General features: G+C 41.2%; 1 protein-coding gene across 1 annotated transcript in view; it reads left to right on the top strand.

Annotated features, from left to right (window-relative positions):
- The window catches only part of LOC147113978 (zinc finger matrin-type protein 4-like), a 44,597-nt gene extending 19,850 nt beyond the window's left edge, over positions 1-24,747 (top strand). The window contains exons 4-7 of the mRNA XM_085995442.1: positions 4,578-4,737; positions 7,265-7,483; positions 12,337-12,436; positions 21,253-24,747. Of these exons, the coding sequence (XP_085851568.1) occupies positions 4,578-4,737; positions 7,265-7,483; positions 12,337-12,436; positions 21,253-21,328 (555 nt within the window). The 3' untranslated portion in view covers positions 21,329-24,747. The remainder of the gene's footprint in view (positions 1-4,577; positions 4,738-7,264; positions 7,484-12,336; positions 12,437-21,252) is intronic.
- The last annotated feature ends 2,189 nt before the right edge of the window (positions 24,748-26,936 follow it).

Below are 26,936 nucleotides of genomic sequence, written 5' to 3'. Positions count from 1 at the left end.
CTCCGTATCTTTTACTATAGCTTTCGGTTATCCGGAATTGTTGATGAACCGGCACCACATCGGTGCCGGATAAAAAAAAAGTTTCCTGTATTTGACATTTCGGAAGGATAGACAGAAAGGAAAAGGAGGTTGTGTAGCTCTGTTAATAAAGGATGAGATCCGTACAGTTGAGAGAAATGATCATGGCTCGGAAGATCAAGATGTAGAATCAGTTTGGGTGGAGATGAGAAATAATAAGGGAAAGAAGTCATTGGTGGGACTAGTCTATAGGTCCCCTAACAGTAGCTACACTGGAACAGAGTATAAATCAAGAAATAATGGGGGCTTGTAAGAAAGTTACTGCAATTACTGTGGGTGATTTTAATCTTCATATAGATTGGACAAATCAAATTGGCAAACGTAGCCTTGAGGACTAGTTCATAGAGTGTATTCAGGACAGTTTCTTAGAACAATATGTTGTGGAACCAACCAGGGGACAGGCTATTTTAGATCTGGTAATGTGACAGGATTAATTAATGATCAAATAGTAAAGGATCCTCTAGGGAAGAGTGATTATAACATGATAGGATATCACGTTCAGTTTGAGGGTGAGAAGCCTGGGTGTGAAACTAGTGTCTCTTACAAGGGTATGAAGACAGAAATATAAACAGAAAATGCTGGAAATACTGAGCAGGTCAGGCACCATCTGTGGAGAGAGAAACAGAGTTAATGTTTCAGGTCGATGACCCTTTGTCAGAACTGGAAAAAGCTGGCGATGGAACATGTTTTTAAGCACATGTAGGGGCAGGGAAAGGGGGGAGGGGAGGAAAGAACAAAAGGGGGACGGTCTGTGATCAGATGGAAGGCAGGAGAGATTAAGAGACAAAAGGGCTGATGGTGCAAGGCAAAAGGAGATGGTAAGTTAAGAAACAAAAGATTGCTCCAGATGAAGTGTAAATGGCGATGGCAGAATGAAAGAGTTGCCATGTGAGAGAGAGAAAAAAAATGGGGAAAAAAAGATAGGGACAGAGGTTATGGTCTGAAATTGTTGAACTCGATGTTGAGTCCAGAAGGCTGTAAAGTGCCTACTCGAAAGATGAGGTGCTGTTCCTCGAGCTTACATTGAGCTTCATTGGAACAGGGGCCGAGGCCGGTGAGATCTGAGTGGGAGTGGAGCGGAGAATTAAAGTAACAGGCGACCGGAAGCTCAGGGTCACCCTTACGGACTGAACGGAGGTGTTCCACAAAGCTGTCACCCAATCTGCATTTTGTCTCCCCAATGTAGAGGAGACCGCATCGAGAGCAGCGAATACAGTATACTAAATTGCAAGAAGTACAAGTAAATTGCTGTTTCACCTGGAAGGGGTGTTTGGGGCCCTGGACACTGTGAAGGGAGGATGTAAAAGGGCATGTGTTACATCTCCTGCGCTTGCACGGGAAGGTGCCGGGCGAAGGGGAAGTGGTGTTGGGGGTGATAGGAGTGGACCAGGGTGTCGCGGAGGGAGCGGTCCCTTTGGAATGCTGAAAGGGGAGGCGAGAGGAAGATGTATTTGCTGGGATCATGCTGGAGGTGGCGGAAATGGTGGAGGATGATCTGTTGAATGTGGAGGCTGGTGGGGTGAAGGGTGAAGACAAGGGGGACCCTATTGTGGTTCCGGGAGGGAGGGGAAGGGGTGAGAGCAGAAGTCCAGGGCCGTGTCAACCACAGTAGAGGGGAATCCTAGGTTGAGGAAATAGGAAGACATGTCGGAAGCACTAGTATGGAAGGTGGCATCATCCGAGCAGATGTGGCGGAGACGGAGAAACTGGGAGAATGGAATAGAGTCCTTACAGGAAGCAGGGTGGAAGTGTAGTCCAGGTAGCTGTGGGAGTCAATGGGTTTGTAGTGAATGTTTATTAATAGCCTATCCCCAGAGATGGAGATAGAAGTCGAGGAAGGGACGAGTCGGAGATGGACCATGTAAAGGTGAGGGAAGGGTGGATATTGGAAGCAAAGTGAATGAAATTTTCTAGTTCAGGGCGAGAGCAAGAAACAGCACCGATAGTCATCAATGTACCGGAAAAAGAGGTGAGGGAGGAGACGCGAGTAGGACTGGAACAAAGAATGTTCCACATATCCCACAAAAAGGCAGGCATAGCTGGGACCCATGCGGGTTCCCATAGCAACACCTTTAATTTGGAGGAAGTGAGTGGAGTCAAAGGAGAAGTTGTTCAATCTGAGAACAAGTTCAGCCAGGTGGAGGAGGGTGGTGGTGGATGGGGACTGGTTGGGCCTCTGGTATGAAGACAGAGTTGGCTACAGTGGACTGGGAAAATAGATTAAAAGGTAAGATGGTAGATAAGCAGTGGCAGACTTTTAAGGAGATATTTCATAACTCTCAACAAAGATATATTCCAGTGAGAAAGAGAAGGATGAAGCATCTGTGGCTAACTAAGGAGGGTACCAAATTGAAAGAAACGGCATACAATGTTGCGAAGATTAGTGGTAGGCCGAAAGATTGGGAAATTTTTAGAAACTTGCATAACGAGGAAGAAAATAGATTGAGAGTAAACTAGCAAGAAATATAAAAACAGACAATAAGAACGTCTACAAGTATATAAAAAGGAAGAGAGTAGCTAAGGTAAACATTGATCCCTTAGAGGATGAGACTGGGGAATTAATAATGGGCAACAAGGAAATGGCAGAGACTTTGAACAAATATTTTGTATTTGTCTTCATGGTAGAAGACACTAAAAGCATCCCAATAATTGGACCAGATGGCCTGCATCCTAGGGTTTTAAAAGAAGTGGCTGCAGAAATGGTGGCTGCATTGGTTGTAATCTTCCAAAATTCCCTAGATTCTAGAAAGGTCCCAGCAGATTGGAAAACCGCAAATGTAACGCCCCTATTCAAGAAAGGAGGGAGACAGAAAGCAGGAAACTAGGCCAGTTCACCTAACATCTGTCATTGGGAAAATGCTGGAATCCATTATTAAGGGAGTAGTAGCAGGACATTTAGAAAATCATAATACAATCAAGCAGTGTCAACATGGTTTTATGAAAGGGAAATCGTGTTTGACGAATTTATTAGAGTTCTTTGAGGATGTAACGAGCAGGGTGAATAAAGGGGAACCAGTAGATGTAGTGTATTTGGATTTCCAAAAGGCATTTGATAAGGTGCCACATGAAAGGTTACTGCACAAGATAAGTGCTCATGGTGTTGGGGGTAATATATTAGCATGGATAGAGGATTGGCTAACTAACAGAAAACAGAGCCGGGATAAATGGGTCATTTTCAGGTTGCCAAACTATAACTAGTGGGGGCCTCAACTATTTACAATCTATATTAATGACTTGGATGAAGGGACCAAGTGCACTGTAGCCAAATTTGCTGACTATACAAAGATAGGTGGGAAAGCAAGTTGTGAGGAGGACACAAAGCGTCTGCAAAGGGATATAGACAGGTTAAGTAAAATCTGGCAGATGGAGTATAATGTGGGAAAATGTGAAGTTATCCACTTTGGTAGGAAGAATAGAAAAGCAAAATATTATTTAAATGGAGAGAGACTACAGAATGCTGCGGTACAGAGGGATCTGGGTGTCCTCGTACATGAAACACAAAAAGTTAGCATGCAGGTACAGTATGTAATTAGGAAGGCAAATAGAATGTTGGCCTTTATTGCAAGGGGGATGGAGTATAAAAGTAGGGAAGTCTTGCTACAACTGTACAGGGCGTTGGTGAGACCAAACCTAGAGTACTGCATACAGTTTTGGTCTCCTTATTTAATAAGGGATATAATTGCATTGGAAGCAGTTCAGAGAGAAGGTTCACTTGGTTGATTCCTGGGATGAAGGGGTTGTCTTATGAGGAAAGTTTGAGCAGGTTGGGCCTATACTCATTGGAGTTTAGAAGAATGAGAAGTGATCTTATTGAAACCTGTAAGATTCTGAGGGGGCTTGACAGGGTAGATGCTGAGAGGATGTTTCCCCTCGTGGGGGAATCTAGAACTAGGGGGCATAGTTTCAGAATAAGTGGTCGCCCATTTAAGACGGAGATGAGGAGGAATTTCTTCTGAGGGTTGTGAATCTTTGGAATTCTCCACCCCAGAGAGCTGTGGAGACTGAGTTATTGAATATATGCAAGGCTGAGATAGACAGATGTTTGAACTACAGGGGAGTCAAGGGTTATGGGGAACAGACAGAAAAGTGGAGTTGAGGCCAAGATCAGATCAGCCATGATCTTATTGAATGGCAGAGCAGGCTCAAGGGGCCGAATGGCCTACTCCTGCTCTTATTTCTTATGTTCTACTTAAAGCTGATTCACTGTTAACTGTGACTGACTTGCAGTTTTTAAAAGTAAGAAAACCATGTTAAATTTCAGTTTGATAAAAACACACTTTCTGCACTGCTCACCCACTACTTAGCAGTGAATTCCTACTCTCTCCCAATTCCTGTTGTCACTGTTTAGCAAGCCACTCCATTTACAGATTCACCCAACTCTGACCAAGCTCTTTGTTTAAAGTTCTGTGATGTTTATTTAATGCTTTGAGATGTATATTTAATGCAAGAATGTTAATAGTAGAGTTAATGCAATCGGAACTTTTTGAACCTTTCTACAGGACAGTAGCAATGGAGAAGTGGATCGGAATAAGTATTGTCCACTGTGTAATATGACCTTTACATCGCCAGTTGTTGCCCAATCCCATTACCAGGGAAAGAACCATGCAAAAACTCTAAAACTCAAGCAGAAGCAAGATGAAACTGTCCCCGCATCCTCTGGTGAGTGGTACTAGTACGTTGTCAATGCTGGATAATTAAGATTGTGCACATGATTTCTAGGCATCTTGTATTAGCTGGTATTCAGCAATCTGTCCTATTGCAGACATAAGGTTGGGAAAATGACCACAGAAACCAGTGGAGAATGGTAGCTAAAGGTAGGGATCTGCTTCGGAGTTACATTTGAACAGGTTCATTATGAACCTGAGAATATGAAATTGCTGCACCCGTCTAGATTTGGAACTGCATTCTGCCCTTTCTCTTCTGAATGACAATGTTCAACATGTTCCCAAGGGAAATTGTTTTATTTTAAACTTTTGTCTGGTTGTAAATCTTATAACTGAATTTTTAAAAATGTGACTGCTGTAGCAGTAATGACTTTAAATAGTAAAGGTAATAAGTAACATGGAGAAGTTTAGTCACTGGAGCTCCTGGGGTGTAAATTCTTATGTTTGCCATGATTTTTTCTGTTGTGGGCTTTGCATCATTGTAGAAAACTGATTAACTTCAAAAATGTTTAAGCTGGCAAGCACTAGACTGGTGATTGGTTTGGTGCAGTTGAGCAAAACTTGAATTAAGTATTGGGAGTATTAGTGGGAGAGCTCAACTCATGCCTTTGTCCAAACAATTTGAAGATACTCTAAACAAGAACATTGAAAGTAAGGGCTCAACTAGCTGGTCTTTGGTCAAGTAATGCTCGTGGCTGAGATTGAACAAGTCAGCAGAATGCAAGATCAAGTGGCTAAAACTGTAAGGACCAGATTTCAAATTGAAATTATTGACTGAATTGCTGGCTTTTTGAGCAGACACGTTTTGTGTCATACTGAAAAGCTGCTATTAAAGATTTGAAGCAACATGGACTTATTCAAGCTGCTTTTTATACTGCCATTGTTTTGGTTCAGATTCTAGGAGACCAAAATCTGTAACCTGGCTCCCAAATTTGACTCCCTTATCCCAGCAACAGAGTTTTAGACCCATTTGGAGAAAAAAAACTGGTTTACGAGCCTGTCATCAGGATACGGGAGAGGGAGTTTGCAGAATAAAAACTGGGAGCTGGGTTATCAAAACTAGTCTCGCAACCCAAAGTAAAATAGCACCAGTATAAAAACAGCTTTACAAAGACTTAGTCTTGCCTTTATTTAGCACTTTGTCTCAAATATCTTAGTATTTCATGTATGATTGTTTTCAAGACTTGCTATGTGGGCGGATGTGGCAGCTATGTTTGCTACAGCAAGACCCACTAACAGAATCACCAAGTAATCGGTTTTTGGTTATGTTGGTTGAGAAAGGAATGTGGGTCAGGATGCCAGGAGAAACTCCCTATTTTTCAAATAGTGCCAATGGATGATTGTCACATTGAACCACAGGAACAAATGGCTTTATCGCATGTGAAGGATGGCATCTCTGACAACACGGTACTTTCTCTGTATTGTGCTGGAATATCCGTGTCCAGTTGTGGAGTAAGGTTTGAACCCACAATTTTTTGCTCTGATGTGAAAATGCTGCAAACCAAGCCAGGCTGACACATTGCCATGTGCTTGGGGAGCAGGAGATTCCAGAACTAAAGCAATTTTATATGTTCTAAAACTAGCTGTCGGCAAATAAATTGCTTTCTTTCCAGCTGCGCTCATATAAACTGACTCAATTTGTGTGATGTTAAAAGACACCCACTTTTTGTAAGTCTTGTGAACTGCCAACAGTTTCATAGGCTCTAGTTCTAGCTGGCGTCTGAAGGGGAATGGCACCAGGTAGGAATATAAATGAGCAAGAGCAGCACTGGGAGAGTGCCGCCGTCCTGAAGACAACAGAGCGATATAAAAGTGCCTTTAGTAGTTCACATTTTACACACGGCTGAAGGAGTTTTTGGAACTTGCTGCTGGTTGGACACAGGCCAGAAGCAAATTTGTATACTTAAAGACACCTAAGTTTGTGAGTGCAACCTATATTTAAATTAGTAAAAAGATAAATTTTTATCTGCTCTGGAACTTGCCTTTGTACTTCAAGGTGTTTTCTACAAATTAGTAAAAACGTTTGCAGTCTTACTTGAATTGGAGTGACGGTGTGCTTGCATTTCTTAATGAATTGTGTAAGTTTATCATACTTTGGAGACAATTTCATGTAAGATGAGACTTCATTTATTTTGATTTTTGTATCTTAATATTTGAAATCTTATGTTAGCGGTATTTTGATTGCAAAACTAAAAGCTACGAAGCAACAGAAATTTGGTTTGGTTCTTCAGAACTGTGTATTAGAAACCTTGGGATATAATCCTTAAAATGGTCTGTAGGAAAATTTCACAAAATAGTTCTGATATGGTATCTCTTGCTGAAGATCTTTGTCCTTGCTGCTCCCAGGATTTGGGGCAGGTAGAGCACTAAATCACTAATGATTGTTATAATCAGCTCTTTAATTTATAGCTGCCTAAATGGAAGCTAATTTGCCATACCATGGTGTCCAAGATACTTGAATATAAATTTTACTTTCTCCAGATTAGTATGCAGTGTGAACAGCTTGGAATTTGTTTTTTTAGTTGCAGCTGCCCCTAAAGCAAAGAAAGAAAATGCCCCGACTTCTGCTGTGCAGTCCAATGTGGAACCTGGGAGCAGCGACCCTGACAAGTACTGTAGCCTGTGTCAAGCTTTTTTTAACCATCCTGCTATTGCCAAACAACACTATGTGGGCAAAAGGCACAAGAAGCGCGAGACAAAAGCAAAGTTGTTGGAGCAACTGGGACAAGCTGGTAGTAATTGTGAGTATACAACTTGCAGACAGCTAGTGCACTGAATACTGCATGTGGATAGAAGTGGGATTAAGCCCCACAGCACCTGATAAAATAAAGATTACATTGCTGTTAAAGACCATACATTAGAACTTGGGGGAGAGTCTGCACCCGAAACATCAACCCATCTTCATTATTTTTTCTCTTTCAGATGCTGACAGACCTGCTGTGTATATCTACTATTTTCTGTGTTTATTTCAGATTATCAACATTTGTGGGTTTTTATTTTTATTTCTGGGATTAAATACTGCAATTCTATACCTCAGGAGCTGATCCTGTAGATAAAGACAAAACCTGCTCACTGGAACCATCAGAGGAAATTGTAAAACATCTCTGGGGAAACTTTCATTACTTATCGTGAAATATATGTGCTGAAAATTTCAGTGTTCACACTTGAAATGGAATGTTCAACTTGGAAAAGTATAGTGACCAATTTTATGTACAGAATATCATGTGGATTAAGAAAAATGCTCTTGGATTCCGCATGTTTGCTCTAATCTAGTAATAATTTGTAGTTTTGTGGTGGACCCATTAGTAAATAAATGTACCTTCAAGCCACAATTAGAAGTTTAGACTTTCTGATTTATCGTATTTAGTGAAAAATTTAAATGGAGTCTAATACAACTAATTAATATGTAGGTTAGATGTTGCTTGTTTTATATTGGCATGGTTTGTAAAGGGGAAAGCACCATTTATTATATTTCAAAGCTGATGGATCTTTATTGTGTTGTAGAAATGTATTTGCCCAAAGAATGCAACACCATCAAAATCTCCAGTTCAGTTTACTTTTTTTCTGAAATGCCGTTAAATGAACTATTTGTGTTGCTCGTGCCTTATCTGGTCAGTTATGATCTTGCACTGCATGCTGAGTGATTGAAAACCTATGTCATCCTACTTGCTTTGTTAGTTATTTGTTCATTGCAGTCTGGCCCTTTGAAAATGCTGCCTGCTAATTTGAAGCAAATTATTGAGTCTAAAGAGAGAACATTGCATTTTTGTTTGAAAGCAGGCAAACTTTTAATGACTGTACTGTTGGTCTGTAGAGTCACATCCTTACCACTGGCACTTGGCTGAAATACCTTACAAATTCATAAAAGAACACACTTGTACTTTTACTGTGCCATTTGTTGTGTGTGCAATCTTGCACTGTTCTAAACATTAATTCTGGCATTCTTGCTGGGGTATGGTTCCACAGGTACCCTGTAGTACCTTTCCCAGTTGGTCATTTGTTAAACTAGACAGCGAGTGTTGATGTGCTATTTTCCATGAAGGACATAATAGCTCAGCCCTACACTGTTTGCATTTCCACCAAGAATTGGTGTAATGACTGTGGCTTAGTTTTGATTCTTGTGCTCTCGTGCATACTACTCCTTCAACAGCCGTAGCTGACATCAACTAATATTGACTATGATTGAACCTGAAATCTTACTGGTCTATAAGGCTCAGCTACTCACTGTCTTGATCCAGCTGAACCATTAGGGAGCATATATTTTGGTTTAAAACTGTACAGTCACACATGTTCAATTTCTTGTTCTGTTGTCTGTGGTGAGGTACTGGCTAGCTTTGTAATGAGTTGTATTGATATTGTAACATGTAGGCACACTTCCCAAACTCTGTTCTCCCCCAGTACACAGTTCAACTTTTTCTCCAGGAAATGCCTCCTTTGGCAATATGCCTGAATTACTGTTGCCTGCTTGAATTATGAGTGGATGTCAAATGATTTTACATTATCTCAAGGCTCTGGGTTCAAACATGAGCTTCTATTATACACGTGGTTCAGAATTTAAACAATGGGATTTCGTTCATTCGGGGCAAAAGTAGCAAAATCGTCAACTCGTTTTGTCCTGTACATAGCTGTTTCAGTCTCTAATTTCCCATTTGTCACTGCGTGCTTCATTGTTGCCCTTTTGTGTCCTTTTCCATCTAAGCCTACTACCTTATGGAAAACCAGTTTGTCAGCATAGGGAGCAGAGGTGCTGTTTACATTACTGGGAGGCTCACTGCAAAAGCAGACTTTAATTTAATGTAAGAATTTAATATGGAAATATGAGTGACAGGATGGGAACTTGGAGATGCATTCTAATTGAGGAAAAAGTATTTAAGTTTCCTGCAAGACATACAGGTCTGGGCAGTTGCATTAGAGGACATGAGACAAGTGAGTGCCACTGAGATGCTTCCCTAGCCCCAGGGCTGTTTATTTGGCCCTATGGTAATACCAGAGATTGGATTCCTGGCCTCTGGTAGGGAGTTATGCAGCTCCCTGCCAATGTGCTGGTGAAGTCCTCTGGGGTCTTCTGCTGTGGCGAAAAGGGGTTCCCACTGTGCTGTCTGGCAATATTTTTTTTAAAGGAGTAGCTCCCTCTTGCCTTATGGGGCCTGTGCAAGGCTGTACTTGCACAGGCCCCTCTTCCAAGTTGGCTCTGTTGTCCTCTCCACTGACTGCTGGATGCTGGGGTTTAACAGGTAGCTAAAGTGCCTAATATTCTTGCAGTACTATATAAATGGCAGAAAACATAGCAGACGCCAGGGATGTGAGGGGTCTATGCCAGAAACGTGAAATGGCCACGCATTTTACACTGGGCCCAATTTTCTTTTCCATTTAGGGACTGGCTCTGATTTCACTATACCCATTTTGCGCTGCTTGCATAGACCAATTTCACCACACATCTGCTGTGCTTCTCCCATTTGCATTTGCACATATGAATGATTGTAGTTTTCTCTGGTCACAACTAGCAGCTGAGACGAGGATGCCACCCAGAGTGTCCCTAAGCTGTTTTCCACCTCTGCTTACACCAGGTCCGACGTAAAATCAGTGGGAGGGGGGAGAGGGGGTGGAATGCCTAGCTCACGATGAGTAACTAAAGCTATGGATTAACTGTAAAGTTTGAGAAATATATAAAATGTACACCATATTTAAAAAAAAATGCTGATTAGTTTTTTCCCACACAGTCTTAACACTTATATTAACATAATTAGGGTGTTATGTAACTTCATATTTTACTTAAGCAGGTAAGATTTGAAATAGCTACATTACCAAAGCAAGAAAATAAACTAGTTTACTATAAACAGTAAAATAAAAGGGAGAACTGCAAATGCTGGCAATGTGAAATAAAAACAGGAAATTAGGTAGGTCAGTCAGTATCTGTAAAAGAAAAGACGGGCTATGATGTCTCTGGTGTGAAACCTTTCATTGGAACTGAAGTCTGAAAGATAAATGAGGATTTTGTTATGGTTGGAAAAAAGTTGAGGGGGAAGAGAATCAACAGAAAAACCAATCACTGAAAGGGTTAATTGATGTACAAACTATAATTGCATAGAAATTAAAACACGGAAACAGGACGTTTGGACCAACCAGTTCGGGTTAGTGATTATCCTCTGTAGGAGCAGTGTAAGGGTATTAAGGAACATGAAACTAAGGTCGGTAAATGGAGTTGAGATACAGATCAGCCATGATCTAATTGAATGACAGAACAAGCTCTAGGGGCTGAATGGCCTACTCCTGTTCCTATATTGTTCTAGAAAACTGTCCCAAATCTATTCTAGAAATTCATTGCCTTTACTACTTGAGCTGATCTTCTCGTCTGTGAAAATTAAAGTCTCCCACTATAACTGCATTGATTTTGCTATATGCTTCCCTGACCTGTGTTTATATATTTCGCTGCCCCCCACCCACCCACTACATCACTATCAGGAGGTCTAGACAACTTCCATCAGAGTCTTGCATCCTTTGCTGTTCCTTAACTCTACGCATAATGTTTCCACTGCCGGATCACGCTTACTGAAATCCCTTTTTTTTTTACTGCTGTAATTGTTTTTTTTCAATATATAGCTACTTCTCCTCCATTCCCAATTTACCTGTCTTTTTTCAAGACCCGATCGTCTGGAATATTAGCTCCCAATCATGCCCAGCTTGTTTGCTAATTAGCAAATCTGAATGTTAGTGGAAATATCCGAGCATTCATCCACTCTGAAATGTTATGAAAAAGAAGGCAGCTGATTTAGCTGCTTGTTTTAGACCTCTCAATCACCGGAAAGTTTGTTTTATCTATTCTGTTTGATCCCTTCATCATTTTAAATACCTATCAAATTACCCTCTAATATCCTCTTCTAATGCAAACAGTCCCAATTTTTCAAATCTTTCTTTGCATTTATATTTCCTCATACGAGGTAGCACCTTTTGGAATCTGTGCTGAACCCCCCTATTTTGCCTCGGCATCCTTCCTTTTAGTGTGGAGCCCAACACAGTTCTCTAACTGTGGTCTTACCAAGGTTTTACGTAGATTCACTATTAACAGAAGGCTATTGGATGACACAAAAGATTAACTCCCTCTCTGTGATTGGTTTACCTTTTGATCCTTTCCCTTTCATCCCTTTTTTTCCCCTAACCATACTAAAATGCATGTTTTTTTAAGGGTACACACTAAAAACATAAGCCTATCTTTTTACTTTACAGATGCTGACAGATCTGTGTGTTTTTATTATAGTTGACCATAACTTTGGATTTTCTCTTCGCCCATAATCCTTTTTTTAAATGTGCAATTCAGTTTGCATTTTTTAAATCCATGCTCCATAACATTGATGAAATTGCTCTATTACAGTCCTTTGGAGCAGTTTATCACACTATGGAATATGGGGAAGAACCATTGCTGATAAGGGATTAAATTGGAAAGGATGAAGAAAGGAAACTGGATAGTTGAGCAAATAGCCATAAAATAAGTGTCCTTGAAATTTCAACTTTTGAAAAATTTACTTTTATAGGCAGATAATTGCATTATTCAACAGTTGTTTATAATGGCAGGTAACTAAATTATAATCTTTCACAGCTGCTGCTGCTAAAGGCTACCCCTGTAACACCTGTAACATTGTACTGAACTCAATAGAACAGTATCAGGCACACATCCAGGGAACCAAACACCAGAACCAGTAAGTACACTTACCTGTTTTTTTAAGCAGACCTAAAAAGTTATCCTGTTCTTACCATCACATTACAACCTATAGAGGACAGACCAAAATGTGCTGACTTAGAGAAACTTAGTTTGGCTTGTATCAGGGTTGACCTCATTAGACCTGCTGCTATTATCTTTATTTTGGGTGCAGAAAACCATTTTGATACAGTAACGTGGTTAATCGGTGATCTGGCGTGTACAGGGGTTGTTGTTGTTGGAATGTGTGCATTTAGATCTGAATGAGACATCTTGATTTTTACATTTGAGTTTGACATTGGTGAATTTCACCAATGGGAATGAAAACTGAAGTGCTTCCTGTGTTGGTCAGTTGTATCCATAGTGGATAAAATAGAGTTACATAGGCCATTGAGGAAGTCATTTTTACTTGTCTTGTGAATTCCTCAATGACCTACATATAGCTGAAGTATTGGAAGAGCCCTGTATTTGTGAAAATAATTCAAATTACAGGCTTGGACCAGAAGATTATACTTCCAGGACACTTCACAAATCAAGATGGTTGCATAGTCAGATATACCGGGTAACATTTATCCACTGACCAGTAGATCTGATTCATACTATTGCGTGGGAGGCCCTCGCTGTTATTGTGATGTATTCATATCTGCACACTGCAAAACCTATCTGAATTGGGGGCATGCTCTGCTACTTAGGGCAGTCAGATTTTTGCATTGGCTTAGATGGTTGGGGGAAGGTGTTTAGATCTTCTAGCTCCATACAATCTCTTCTGGCAGTGGTCACACCTCTTCCCCAATCCTGGGTTCATCTATTGGTCTGGTGCCAGCTCTTGTATTTTTACTTTGTTCTGCAGCAGTGGGCAATGCTAGTAAAGTTGCATTCATTGCTACTTCAGATGACATTAAGAGTCAACTACATGGACAAGGGACTGGGGTAACATATAGGCCAGACTGGGTAGGGGTGGCACTATCCCTTCACGGGCATTTGTGAACCAGTGGGGTATTATGACCATGTGGCAGCTTTCATGGTCATTTATTCTGATGCCAGCTCACAAATATCAGATTCATTAATTCAGTTTCACAACTTGCCATGGTGATTCCTGAACTCAACCTCTAGATTGATAGTCCAGTACCATAACTACTACACTGCTGTACCGCTTGTATGACTAAGGTAGTCTTTAGCTGTTCTTCATTTAAATTTGTTGAGTCAGAGACTATGCTGGAAGATGTTGCTTCAGGTTTAGCTCTGGTGTTGATCCATGCCAATAATGGCACACACTTCACACAAAACTTTCCCATGGGATTTCCAGAAAGACAACTTTAGGATAATGTTCTGCACTATTGAGATGATGGAGGCCTTTACTTGCACTCTGGCTGCAGCACCAACCACAGAGCATTCGTGAAACCTGGGACCGTTTGAGTCCTTGTCAAGAGATCTATCTGCTTCAGCCTAGTGACCTGAAACCACTGGTTATTTACCAATCATGTCTCTATGAAAGAAAGGGGAAGAGATGGGGATGGTCCCCCTTTTTGACGTTGCCTTGGATCCAGCTATGCTGCTGACTCAGCACATATCTCCTTTGGTGTATGCAAACAAGAATTGCTTCTTAGTAGTTATCTGTTACTGCCACTGAATGATTTGGATGAACCGGTGGCAAACTAGTCCAGTAGCTTTGCTTCTGTGTCTCAAAGCTGTAGAGAGATCTTGGAGTCACAGAGTTCCTTTGTTTACTCAGCCACTTTGCAAGTTCATCCATGTTGTGTCTGTGTGTTGATAGAGACACTGAAGACAGGAGTTGGTTTGATAGGTGTTTACTAAACAAAGTCTGGAGGGGAACTAACGGATACAACACAATATACAGGCTTATATAGCCCGAGTGGCCATTACCGGCATTACAGTACACATGGGGCTCTTAAAGGCACATACACTACAATTTATCCCCTTTTAGCTAACCAGTACATAATATTTTAAGTAATTATTAATTACATGTTATAAGAAAAATAATATACACATTGCTGCAGTTAATTAATTATAAGTCAGTCTCTCTGGAGTCTTCCTGACTCGGTCCGGATAACGCCTCGGTGGTGTAGTAGTTTCTGGTGGTGTAGTAGGTTCTTTTGGCAAGGCTGATTCGGCTTGAATGCCAGTGTCGGGTTCATCGGGTTCCAGTATCACCGGATCGGAGGTAGATATGGGTATCTCTACTTCATCGTTAGGCGTATAGAGTTGTGGTGTAGGTTGTCCCTTTTCGGATGACTCTATGATTTGGTCAGCATGGCACCTTATTATGTTTTCTCCGATGTCCACGGTATACATCAGCGGTCCTAGTCGTGTGCAGATAGTTCCAGGCTGCCATTTCTCGGTACGGTAGTCCCGGGCCAAAACTTGTTGACCTATCTGGAAGGTTCTAGTTGGCCTTTCATGCCTTGAAATTGCCGGTTCTCCACGTCCCTTCTGATGTTGGGCTTGATCAAATCCAGCCGGCATCTTAGGCTTCTATTGAAGAACATCATGGTGGGAGTTTGGTTTGTAACCATATGTGTTGCATTCCTGTATGTGAACAAGAAGTTATCCACCTTGTGCTGAAGTTTTATGTCTTCATTACCCATGGCCTTTATGGCCGCCTTGAAGGTCTGGACAAACCTTTCAGCCAATCCATTGGTGGCGGGATGGTATGGGGCGGACGTGTAGCGCTTAACCCCATTGTTTTTTAAGAACTTCCTGAATTCTTCGGACACAAATTGCGGTCCATTATCAGAACAGATCTGTTCCGGCAGCCCATTCCTGGCAAATATGGTCCTTAATACTGTGATAGTTTTTTCCGTGGTGGTGGAGGACATCTTTATTACCTCCGGCCACTTGGAGTGTGCATCAACCGCGATTAAGAACATTGAGTCCATAAATGGACCAGCAAAGTCGATGTGTACCCTTTGCCAGGGAGATGAGGGCCACTCCCATGGATGTAGAGGAGCTTGGGGTGGAGCGTTTTGGACCTTCTGGCATCCTAGGCAGCTCTTGGTCATTTCTTCGATGTCTCCATCGATACCTGGCCACCATACAAACGCTCTGGCTAGGTTCTTCATTTTCACTCCACCCAGATGCCCCTCGTGAAGCTCCTTTTGCACTTTATCCTGGCGTTTGGGTGGAATCACCACTCTGGATCCACACATCAAGGTTCCTCGGCATACTGACAGCTGTTCTCTTCTTTGCGAGAATGCTGGCAACAGTGGTTTGCCATGTGCTGGCCATCCCTTCACCGTTAAGTCGTAGACTCGTGAGAGAGTCGGGTCATTTCTCATTTCCTTTTCAATGGCAGAATTTGTTACTGGTAGACATTCCACTATGGTTGAGTGGAACATCTCCACTGGGTCTACTGTAGGTGCCTCTTCTACCGTTGGCAACGGTAGGCGCGATAAACCGTCAGCATTCCCATGCTGTTTTGATCCTTTGTATTCTATGTTGTATTGGTGTGCCCCGAGAAAAAGGGACCACCTCTGCAGCCTTTGCGCTGTCATAATGGGAACAACCTTTTTAGGGTTGAATATGGAGATGAGGGGTTGATGGTCAGTCAACAAGGTAAATTTTTGTCCGTGTAGGTAATGGTTGAATTTCTTCACTCCCCATACCAGGCCGAGTGCTTCCCTGTCGATTTGGGCATAGTTACGCTCAGCTGAGTTCAATGAGCGTGACGCAAAAGCTGTCGGCCGTTCCGAGCCATCAGGGAATTTATGCGATAATACTGCTCCTATGCCGTAAGGGGATGCATCGCACGCTAGTCTGATTGGCAGTGATGGGTTGTAATGAGCCAAAACTTCTTTGGACGTGGTTAAGTCTTTGCATTTATGGAAGGCACGTTTACAGTCTTCGCTCCATTTCCAAATTACTCCTGTTTGTAGCAGTTCATTAAGAGGGTGTAGAAGAGTTGATAAGTTTGGTAAAAATTTATGATAGTAATTTACTAATCCCAGGAATGACCTTAATTGTGAAACATTTTCAGGTGCTGGGGCTTTTATGACCGCTTCAATTTTTTCAGGTGACTTATGCAACCCTTCCTTATTAATTATGTGGCCACAATATGATATTTGATTTTGGAAAAATTCGCATTTGGGGCGATTTGCTCGTCGGCCCCGTTCTCTCAGCCTCGTGAGCACCTGCTCCAAATTGGCACGGTGCTCGTTGTCGTTTTCTCCTGTTACAAGGATGTCGTCTAGGTAGCATTGAGTCCCCGGAATCCCTTGGAGGACTTGCTCCATAGCTCTTTGCCAGATAGCTGGAGCGGATGCTGCTCCGAAAACCAGTCGATTTGTACTGGTACAGACCTTTGTGTGTATTTATCGTGAGATTTTTTAGAGGCCTCTTCAACCTCCATCTGTAGATATGCCTGTGCCAAGTCAATTTTGGTGAAACGTTTCCCTCCGGATAGTGAGGCGAAAATATCTTCTATCCTCGGAAGAGGATACTGTACTGTGTGAAGGACCGGGTTTACCGTCACCTTGAAGTCTCCACAGATGCGAATTTTTCTCTGTTCTTCAGATTTATCATTATTCAATGCTTTCTTCATGACTGGAACGATGGGTGTTGCCCATTCGCTCCAATCTATTTTGGATAATACGCCTGCATTTTCCAAATTCTCCAGCTCTGCCTCGACTGCTGGACGAATTGCGTATGGCACCGGTCTTGCTTTAAAAAACTTGGGAATTGTTGCATCTTCCACTTTTATTGAGGCGGTGATGCCTTTCAAGGTTCCTAGTTTCTCTTGAAACACTTCTTTGGCATTGGCCAAGATGACTTTTAATCGTTCAGGTATGACGTCATCATCGTTTTTTTTCTTACTGGTCACCGTCAGTGCCTGAATGGAGTGCCAGTCTAAACGTATTTTCCTGATCCATTCACGTCCCAACAGCGGTGGGCCACCATCTTGTAGAATGTATAAATACAACTTTTGTATTTCCTTGCCGTTGTATACAACAGGCACCCTTATTTTTCCTTTGGGGTATACTTTCTGCCCCATATATGTTTTCAAGATAATGGATGTGTCTTTTAAAGGTATATGTGGAAATAGCCGCTCGTAATCCCGTCGATTTATGACGGTCAGAGCTGATCCTGTATCTAGCTCCATTTTAACTGGGGACCCTGCTATCGTGAGGGTAACCCAAATGGTCTGGTAATCATCTTTGGCAAGTACATTATGTAATTTGAGACAGCTTAGTCTCTTGTTTTCGGAGTCGCTATCGCTCTTTGGAGCTACTGTCCGTCATCATTTGTACCTTTTCTGTACTTTTCTTTATTGATTTTTTTTTTTTTTTCCTGTCTGTGGATTTATTTTGTCCAGATCGGCATACCCGTGCAATGTGTCCAATCTTTCCGCATTGCCTGCATGCTTTGTCCTTGAACCAGCAGTCCCTCTGGTCATGGGTGGATCTGCCGCAGCGATAACATCTCTCTCAACCCTGTGTCATTTCATGGGTGCCGAAGTCCTGTCTTTTTTGTTGTATCTCTGCAGCTCCTCTTGCGGCTGCTTCGTATGATACAGCCATACTGAAAGCCTTGTCCAGTGTTAAATCCTTTTCAGAAAGCAGCCTTTTCTGTGTTCCTTCACTTAGGAGACCGCAGACGAATTTGTCTCGAAGATAATCTGCTAGTCCTGCCCCGAATTGGCAGTGTTTTGATAGCTTCCTTAATTCGGTGAGGTAATCAGCGTTACTTTCATTCTTGTGTTGATTTCTCTTGAAGAATTTGAATCGTTCCGCTATCAGCAGCGATGTTGGGTTTAAGTGTTCCTGTAGGGTATCAACAATTTCCTTAAAATTCTTGTCCTTTGGTTTGGCTGGAGTGATTAAGTTTCATAACAGCCCGTATGTCTTTGCGCCCATTAGATTTAGCAGTACTGAAGCTTTTTTTTCATCTATTCCATTTGCAGTGCAATATACCTCCACTCTTTCCACATATGTGGTCCAATCCTCTATCTCGTTATCAAAAGAATGAATATTGCCAGACTTGGGCATCTTAGAAAAGATATGGCGCTTCCCGCGCTTTTCTTTTCTGCAGAAAAGATATGGCGCTTCCCGCGCTTTCCCGCCGATGACAACGCTGTTTCCAGCGGTTTCCGTTCCCTTTTTAAAAAAATTTATTTATAGTTGGAGACTCGTTCCCGCCGGACTTTTTCTCTCTAGGTCTGAATGCCGACCTGCTTGCAGCGCCGGCCGCCTCCCGAGTGCTCCCTCCCCGTCTGTCACCGCCTGCCTCCGCCTTCGTTGCCCGGCCCAGCCGTAGCGCCAGCCGCTGGAGCCCCAGCCTGACGCCCAGGAAGGATTAGCGCAGTACCTGCCACCAGCTTGGCCAGCTGGTGAAACCACCGCTTCTTTCACTTTCTTGATTCTTCTGGACGCCAGAGGAATCGATGTCCTTGAGGTGCTGCCGAACTGCAGGTAAGTCCGTTTCCACTTCGTCGCCACTGTTGTGTCTGTGTGTTGATAGAGACACTGAAGACAGGAGTTGGTTTGATAGGTGTTTACTAAACAAAGTCTGGAGGGGAACTAATGGATACAACACAATATACAGGCTTATATAGCCCGAGTGGCCATTACCGGCATTACAGTACACATGGGGCTCTTAAAGGCACATACACTACAATCCACTATATTGCAAGTGAAACTGACTAGTGGATCTAAACTAATAATACAAAATTTACTGGTATTCAGATGTACTTGTAACTAGACCCAAAAATTGTTGCCTATGGTAGCTTCAAGGAGGTTTTCCCTCATTGCCTGCTCTTTTTCCCTTTTTCTTTGGAGGTGATGGCAAAGTATGGGAGTCTCCCATTCAAGGCAAAGTTGCAGTAGCTTCAGAAAGAGAATGTTAACAGCTGGATGCATAGAAACAACTTTGCTCACAGGGCTACTTTCGACATGTAAACTCTTTCACCAGAGTTACTGGGTGAAATTAGTGCACAAATACTTTCCATCACTAGCAGACTGGTGTGGTTAACACTGGACGAGGTTTTTTTGTAACTGTTGACACTGGACATGTTGGATGCTATGGTTAAAATGGCTGCTCCGGTATAGTGATCTGCGATTTCACTAGGCAGAGAATTTCAGGGTCTGTACCAAACTGGCTGAAAAGACTCGTATCAATCTCTGGTAAAGGGTTGTTTGATAAGTAGGTGGAGCCACTTTCTTGAGAGCTTCATAAAATGCCAATGATCTATCCAAATAAGCCAGGAACAAGTTCTCTTTTCATGCCAAATGAGGATTTACACCGGGGACTAAATGTCTCCATCAGGGCACTAGAAAGAAAAAGATTATCTCCTATCTTTTATACCAGGACAATAATGTTTTGCTGCTGTTCTCCAAGCTGGCCTAAAGGCATAGGCAGGCCCTCCAAGTCCTACCACCGGTTTATACACTTCTTTGATGTCCTTTAGAACAAGTGAAAAAGATTAGGATTATAGATAATGTCATTCTTAGGATTATATATATATACCTTCTACAGTACTTTGGTGTTGCTGGCCTGGTGTGGCTTGCAACTGCTGCATTTTACAGGATAATGCTTCAGTGACCTTGCTGTTCTTGGAGTCTTGATTTTTCCTGCTCTGGCCAAAGAACAAAAAGCCCTTTATAGAGCAAAGTCTTGATTAGAGCTTGGGGGAGAGGGGCTGGGGGTGTAATGGGGAAAAGGAGGAAGTCATACAGCACAGAAAGGAGCCATTCGTCTCATCGTACCTGTGCCTGCACTTTGAAAGAGCTATCCGATTAGTCCTGCTCCCCTGCTCTTTTCCCGTAGCCCTGAAAATCATTAAGTATATATCCATTTCCCACTTGCTATTGAATCTGCTCCCACCACTCTTTCTGGCAAAGCAATCCAGATCATTCCAACTCGCTGAGTTTAAAAAAAATAAAAAATAAAAAATAAAAAAAAAATCATTTTCATATCCCAGCTAGCTTTTTTTTAACCAATTATCTTAAATCTGTGTCCTCTAGTTTCTGACCCACCTGCTAGTAGAAACAGTTTCTTCCTATCTACTCTCAAAACCCCAGTAAATTTTGAACACCTCTATTAAATCTCCCCTTAACCTTCTTTGCTCTAAAGAGAACAATCCCAGCTTCTCTAGTCTTACACATAACTGAATTCCCTCATCCTTGGTACCTTTCTGGTAAATCTCCTCTGCACCCTGTTCAAGGCCTTGACATCCTTTCTAATGTGTGGTGCCCAGAATTGTACACTATACTCCTGCTGAGCCCTAACAACAAGATTTATTTTTTCAAAATATGTATGGTAGAGACAGTCTATACTGCTGGCTACATTATCTGTGTTTGGCCACTAATTATCACCTTAATCAATTTGATAAAGTCTGCACTTGGGAGACTTTCTCTTCAGAGTTGAGTTTCTTTTGATATTGAAAACTATACTTCTGCTATATGCACATGCCCCATAAACAGATATACTTAAAAAAAAAAAAATTAAAAAAAAAACAGTATTAAAGATTTCATCAGCATTGTAGGCAGAGTAAGAACTTTTACCACCGTGGCAGTGGTTGCTGATTTCACTTGCATTGCACCTTTACTTTGAGCAACAACAAAAAAATTGGCCATATGATGTCGGTCTGTTTTTTAACTGGATCATACTACTAATGTTCACACCCAAATGTATTGCTTTGATATCCATTTAGATTTGTCACTTGGTAGGCAAGGAGGAAATGTGTGAGAATGCTTTTGCAGGAATAATTCTAAAAGCATCTTTGCTGTATTCAGCGTCTGAGTGGTTGTGTGGGCTTGTCTTAAACTTTTGTATGACTTTGTTTACCCTTTTGCTTCCTCTCAGGTTGAAACCTAACGAATTTACTGCTGCGGAAGATGAAGAAGAGGGCTTTGAGTTTTCTGAAGAAGATGACATCTAACAATATTGGCACAGTGGTCTCCTTGTCAGTGAATGTTACTCAGTCAGCGTGGCGGCCTGTGGCACATGTTCATGTTTGGACCTGCATACTTTTCAGCAAAACACTTAGTGAAACAGCAGCCCATATTTCTGAGCTTTAGGGCCCAATGTGTTTTCATTTCAATTTTAAGTTCATGCAAATGACCGAAAGGATTTGGAGTAAATGAACTAGGTTTAGAGCAGTAAGTGGTACTTTTCATCATTTATTTAGCCATGGTCATGCTTACCTGGTTCAGTACATTGGTAACTGAATTGAGAAACTTGTACCCCTGTCTCTTACTACCGTTTTGTTTCTTAAGCTCAGCAGTTAAGTTGGTAGATCCTTTGGGGAACGATGTGAACCTTTGATATGGATGAACAATTGCAAATGGTTGCCACATAACTAGTTTGGTACCCTTTGAATTGCAGCCTAGGTGAGATGACAAACTCTGATACATCACTTGTAAATTATTACACCAATGTCCAGTAATCTGATTGTTCTTTCACTACCACAGTTAACTGACCTAACATTCACGGGTTTTTACAGTCTCTCTGCAACATGAATTCTAACTGGTTGATCCTTGGCTGCTCGAGGAGGCACTTCACTTAATTATGGTTGAGATGTGGGCTACTTTAATACATGGGACTGAGCCTGGATACCTCCTCTTCCACTTATTCAGAAGTTGCTAATACAGATGCTATGTATATGATTGCAGCATAAATTCTGTTCAAGAAATCTCTGATTGCATCCCAAGCCTGTCTCCTTGCTGTATTTGATTTTTAAATGGCCACTCTGGTCTGGGTGTGACTGGTAATCAGCATGTCACACAGAAATAATAATGGTATCTAAAACTTTATGCAACCTTTACAAACTAATAAGCCAACGTGTGGGGGAAAAAATGCTTTTATTAGTAACTATTTATTTAGATTTAAGATATAATGGGAAATGGTTCATTGAAGCATCTTGTAAGGACACATGTGGGAACTATATAGAAAGGCAATATCTGGCAGTTAATGTAACATTTAATGGGGATAATTATTGATGTTTGTCACTAATTCCTAACTGTTTGAACTTGTACTTTGAATAGGCTTTTTTATTGTGGGAGGAAACCAAGGCTGCAGTTCAAAACTTGTTTTTACCTTGTTTGTCAATAAATTGGGTTCACTCTGAAGCTCCTCCAAGATTCCCCCCACCCTAGCAATCCTTTTAAATTGCAAGTTGCCCCAAAGTCAAACTGAGTGCTGCTTACATTTCCAGACTTGAACATTCTTTCCAGAGTGGTGACTTATATTGGTCAAATGGGGAGAAGCCTGGAGGTTAATACATGTGCAGCAAATGTTACTTTTGTTTTATGGCATTCTAAACATTATGTTTGGTGTGTTCTGGCGCTATATTTTATTGTGTATGCTTGTGATTTTTTTTTAAAGAACTTGGCCTATATTGGGCAACAGAAGGGAAACAGCTTTAATTGTCAATGCGACCGAAAACAACTGTACTGAACTGTGTGCAGACCTCATGCAAGGATGGACCCAGGAGCTCAGCGCACTCTTCCGCACCTCTGTAATTTGGGCGTCTGTTTTAAACACTTTGTCTTTGTCTTTTTCTTTTCCTACATCTGCACATTTAGTTAGACCTCACAAGATTTGTTGAAAAATCTGTGACCCTTGACAATTTTTGTACTTTTACTCTCCTCGTGCATAATAAATGTAGAATTAGTTTCCCTATCAAAGTGTTGGTCTGCTTTTAATCCTGAATTTGCTCTAAATCTTAATGTTTGAACATTAGCAGTGCTCCAGATTTCCCCTGTGTTGTACATATAGAAGTCTTATCTTTTATAGAATTTCCAATTACTTAAGAATTGTATTGAACTTGGATATTGCAGGCTTCAAATGGCTTGACTTCTCCATTATCTAGTTCCCAGCATGAGTGGTAATAAACTGTACAGCTAAGGAATGTATTTTGTATCCACTGGTATCCCTGGATCAGTGATCGCACTCTCACCTCTGAGTCAGAAGGTTGTGGGTTCAAGTCCCACTCCAGAGACTTAGAGTACAACATTTAGGCTGACACTCCAGTGCAGTACTGAGGGAGTGCTGCATTGTATTTTAGATAAACGTTAAACCGAGGCCTCGTCTACCCTCTCTGGTGGATGTAACAGATCCCATGGCACTATTTCGAAGAAGAGTTCTCCCTGGTGTCCTGGCCAACATTTATCCCTCAACCAACATCACTAAAACAGATTATCTGGTCATTATTTCTTTGCTGTTTGTGGGGCCTTTCTATGTGCAAATTGGCTGCCGTGTTTCCTCCATTGCAAAAGTGACTACATTTCAAAACCCGATTCAATGACTAAAGTGCTTTGGAATATCCTGAGGTCATGGAAGGCGCTATATAAGTGCTGGGATAGTAGTGAGGGTGCTGCAGGTGACTTCAGCGTCCCTCATATAGGAAGTTTCAGTTCCTGATCACAATCCAGTACCCACTCTTTGTGTATAGATGGCTCATACGGTTAATATTCGGATAGGCTGTACTGATCCTACCGCCCCTGGCTTCCCATTGCACTCCCAGCCAAACAATCTGCTGACTAGCACCACTTGTTTAATTGCCATCAGAGCAGTATGAGTTGTCTTCAGGATAGGAGGGAGAATGTTTTGGGAGTGGAAATTTTCCACTTGCATTAATTGAATATTGATCCATCTTGGTCTGTACACAATTCACTGCAATGACAGTAAGAGCAGCTTTAGAGCCCAGAAGGTGATAGCTAATTCTGCATTTAAATGAGCAGAGTTTCAAATGATGAATAAGCTAATCTTGAAGAGTATCTAGAGTTTGTGTGAGAAGGTTTTTACTAATAATTGAGCTATTTCCACTGATAAATTCCCAGATTAGTTTGGGTGCTGAATCATTAAAAGCCAATTTACCATTTTTTCTCAAAAAATCAGATCGAGATGCATGCACATCATTCTTGTAATGTCAGGATGCACATTAAAGAGCTTGAAAATTACTACAATTATTTCATCAATGAAATGGATATGCTGCATATAGTGATTGTGATATGTCATTCATAGCGCATACTGAAAAATTAGCATCAAGCATTTCATATTTTCAGTTCAGCTTTTTAAAAAAAACATTTGTTCTTGGTGCTGTGGTGGCAATGTGCTACTTTAAACATTAATTTTAACTTCAGATACTATAAATGCATTTGATTGCTAAAATAACTTGACAAGATTTTGTGATCATGGCAACTTCTGTTACATTACTTTTGAAACTGCCATTGAGACTATAGAAGTGGTGTCTGAACTGTAATTGTAGTCTGTCATTTAGCTTAGCTGTGCCTTGTTAGTTTATTGCTTGTTGAGGTTTGAACGCTAAAATAAATGATTTTTACTCATTTCTCTGAATTTACCCTGGTATTTCAGGCTCTGATTTTCTCCCAGTTTTTGTTAAAAATCTAAAACTCCTGTAAAAACCTGGGATTTTAAATTGGCAAAAATTGACTTGAAAGATCCTTAATGATAATTCACAGCTAACTGAGTGCAGAGATGAGAAAAAAGGCAAAAAAAAATATTTTAGATAGTATGAAAGCCTCATGTGTAAATTAGCTTTTATTTCAGTGTTTTCAGTGAGATAGTAGGGTAGTTCAGTGATGATGGTACCTCTGGTGTGGTATTGGCAGCACACAACATGGTACTTCAATAGATTGTAAGCACATCTGCCTATAATGTGGAGCATCATTACAATCCTACACCGTCACAAGTGGGGAAGATAAATGCACTACATAATTTGTGTGGTGGTGTTAATCTGCCTACATAACAGCAACTACACTTCAAAATAAAGTACAGTGGATATGAAGTGCTTTAGGACTTCCCAAGGAACCAATGCAGGTTCTTTAATCTCATGGGCTAAATTTTGCTCTAAATTTATCCGTCACTGATTCTGTGCCCTTTAGTCTTGTGTATCTGAAAGTATTGTTTCAAGTGTACTTTTTCTATGCTGTTCAATATCTTCCAAACCTCTCAGGTCTCCTCTGAGACATTTTCCAAGGCTGAAGAGCCTAGTTTATCAAGTTACGTTTTAGATTTTTTTCTAGATTTAACAGATTGTAATAGGTTTAGTGAGTAGGGAAAATTGTGTTCCAGATTATTTAATTGCTACATGATCATTGATTGCATTTCAGCAATAGTTGAATGGCATTTTGCAGAGATGCAACAATTAAAATTCTGATTCACTGATGTACTTAACATTGTCTCATTTGGGGCAGCATCAACACCAGACTCAAAGTAGCTGCTCGAGTCAGGTAAACGCTTTGGCTCTGTGAAGCTTATTTTGTACAAACCAAGGATAGAAGAACCAATTGATCATAATTATAAGGTAACAAAGTGTTATGGTAAACTAAGTTTTAAAAAATCACTACTTATACAGACATACTGCAATAGACACTCAGTTGAAAAGTTCAGAAGGGAACTGGATTAAATTTTGATTCAGCATGGGTAGAAGGGTATGTTTTGAAATAGGAAAAGAATGGGAAATGGTCAGATGAGGTTCTAAAATTGTTCACGTCTCACTCCAGAGACTTGAGCACTTAATCCAGGCTGACACTTGGCAGTGCTGCATTGTTAGAGGTGCTGTTTTTCAGAGGAGATGTTAAACTGAGGCGTAGTCTGCCCTTTCAGATGGACGACGACAATTTGCATTTATGTAGAGCTTTTAATGTAGTAAAACTTCTCGAGCGTAATCGGGCAAAAATTGTCACAGCCAGAAAATGAGATATTAAGCTGGGTGATTAAAAGATTGGTCAGAGGTTGGTTTTAAGGAGCATCTGAAGGGAGGAGAGGGAGGTTTAGGCAGAGAATTCCAGAGCTTCGGGCCTAGACAACAGGAGGGGCATGTTCACCAATGATGGGATGAAGCACGTATAAGATCCCATGGCCCTATTCAAAGAGCAGCAGTGGAGTTCTCCGGCGTCCTCGTCAATATTTATCTTTTAACCAACACCGCTAAAATAGATTATCTGACCATTATCTCATTGCTGTTTGTGCGACCTTGCGCACAATTTGACTGCCGTGTTTCCTACATCAAACTGTACATCAAAAGTAATTAATTGGCTGTAAAGTACTTTGGAACTTCCTGAGGTCACGAAAGGCACACTATAAAGGTAACCCCTTCATTAAAACAAGGATAAATGTCATTTTCGGATTTCTTAATTTTTATCAACGCGTTAAGATGAAGAAGGCCCTTCAACCCATTTGACCTCATCTTCCAGAACAACAGTTCTACTGAGCTCACTGCCCTGGCCTCAACCAATCTTGCTCGATGCTGTACCCCCTGCTGATCACCCTGTAAACAAGTATTTTCTGAAGTCTCTCCTAAATTTACCCTTCACAAGCCTGAGTCCTTCTATCTTAATGTATCTGAAAGACTTGTTTTAGGTTTACATGCTCTATCCTATTAAATATCTTCTCTGAGACATTTCTTTTCCAGACGAAAGAGCCCCATTTTATCAAATATGGGCTATATTGTTAAATTGGGTTCTAGATTGATCAGATCCTAACCGATTTAGTGAGTAGGACAGCCTGCTCGGTATTATTGA

Source organism: Somniosus microcephalus, chromosome 8 (assembly GCF_052327205.1).
Source record: "Somniosus microcephalus isolate GS21.2 chromosome 8, FLI_Smic_1.0, whole genome shotgun sequence".
NCBI classification, from domain to species: domain Eukaryota; kingdom Metazoa; phylum Chordata; class Chondrichthyes; order Squaliformes; family Somniosidae; genus Somniosus; species Somniosus microcephalus.
This window is presented reverse-complemented; position numbering and strand designations above follow the sequence as displayed.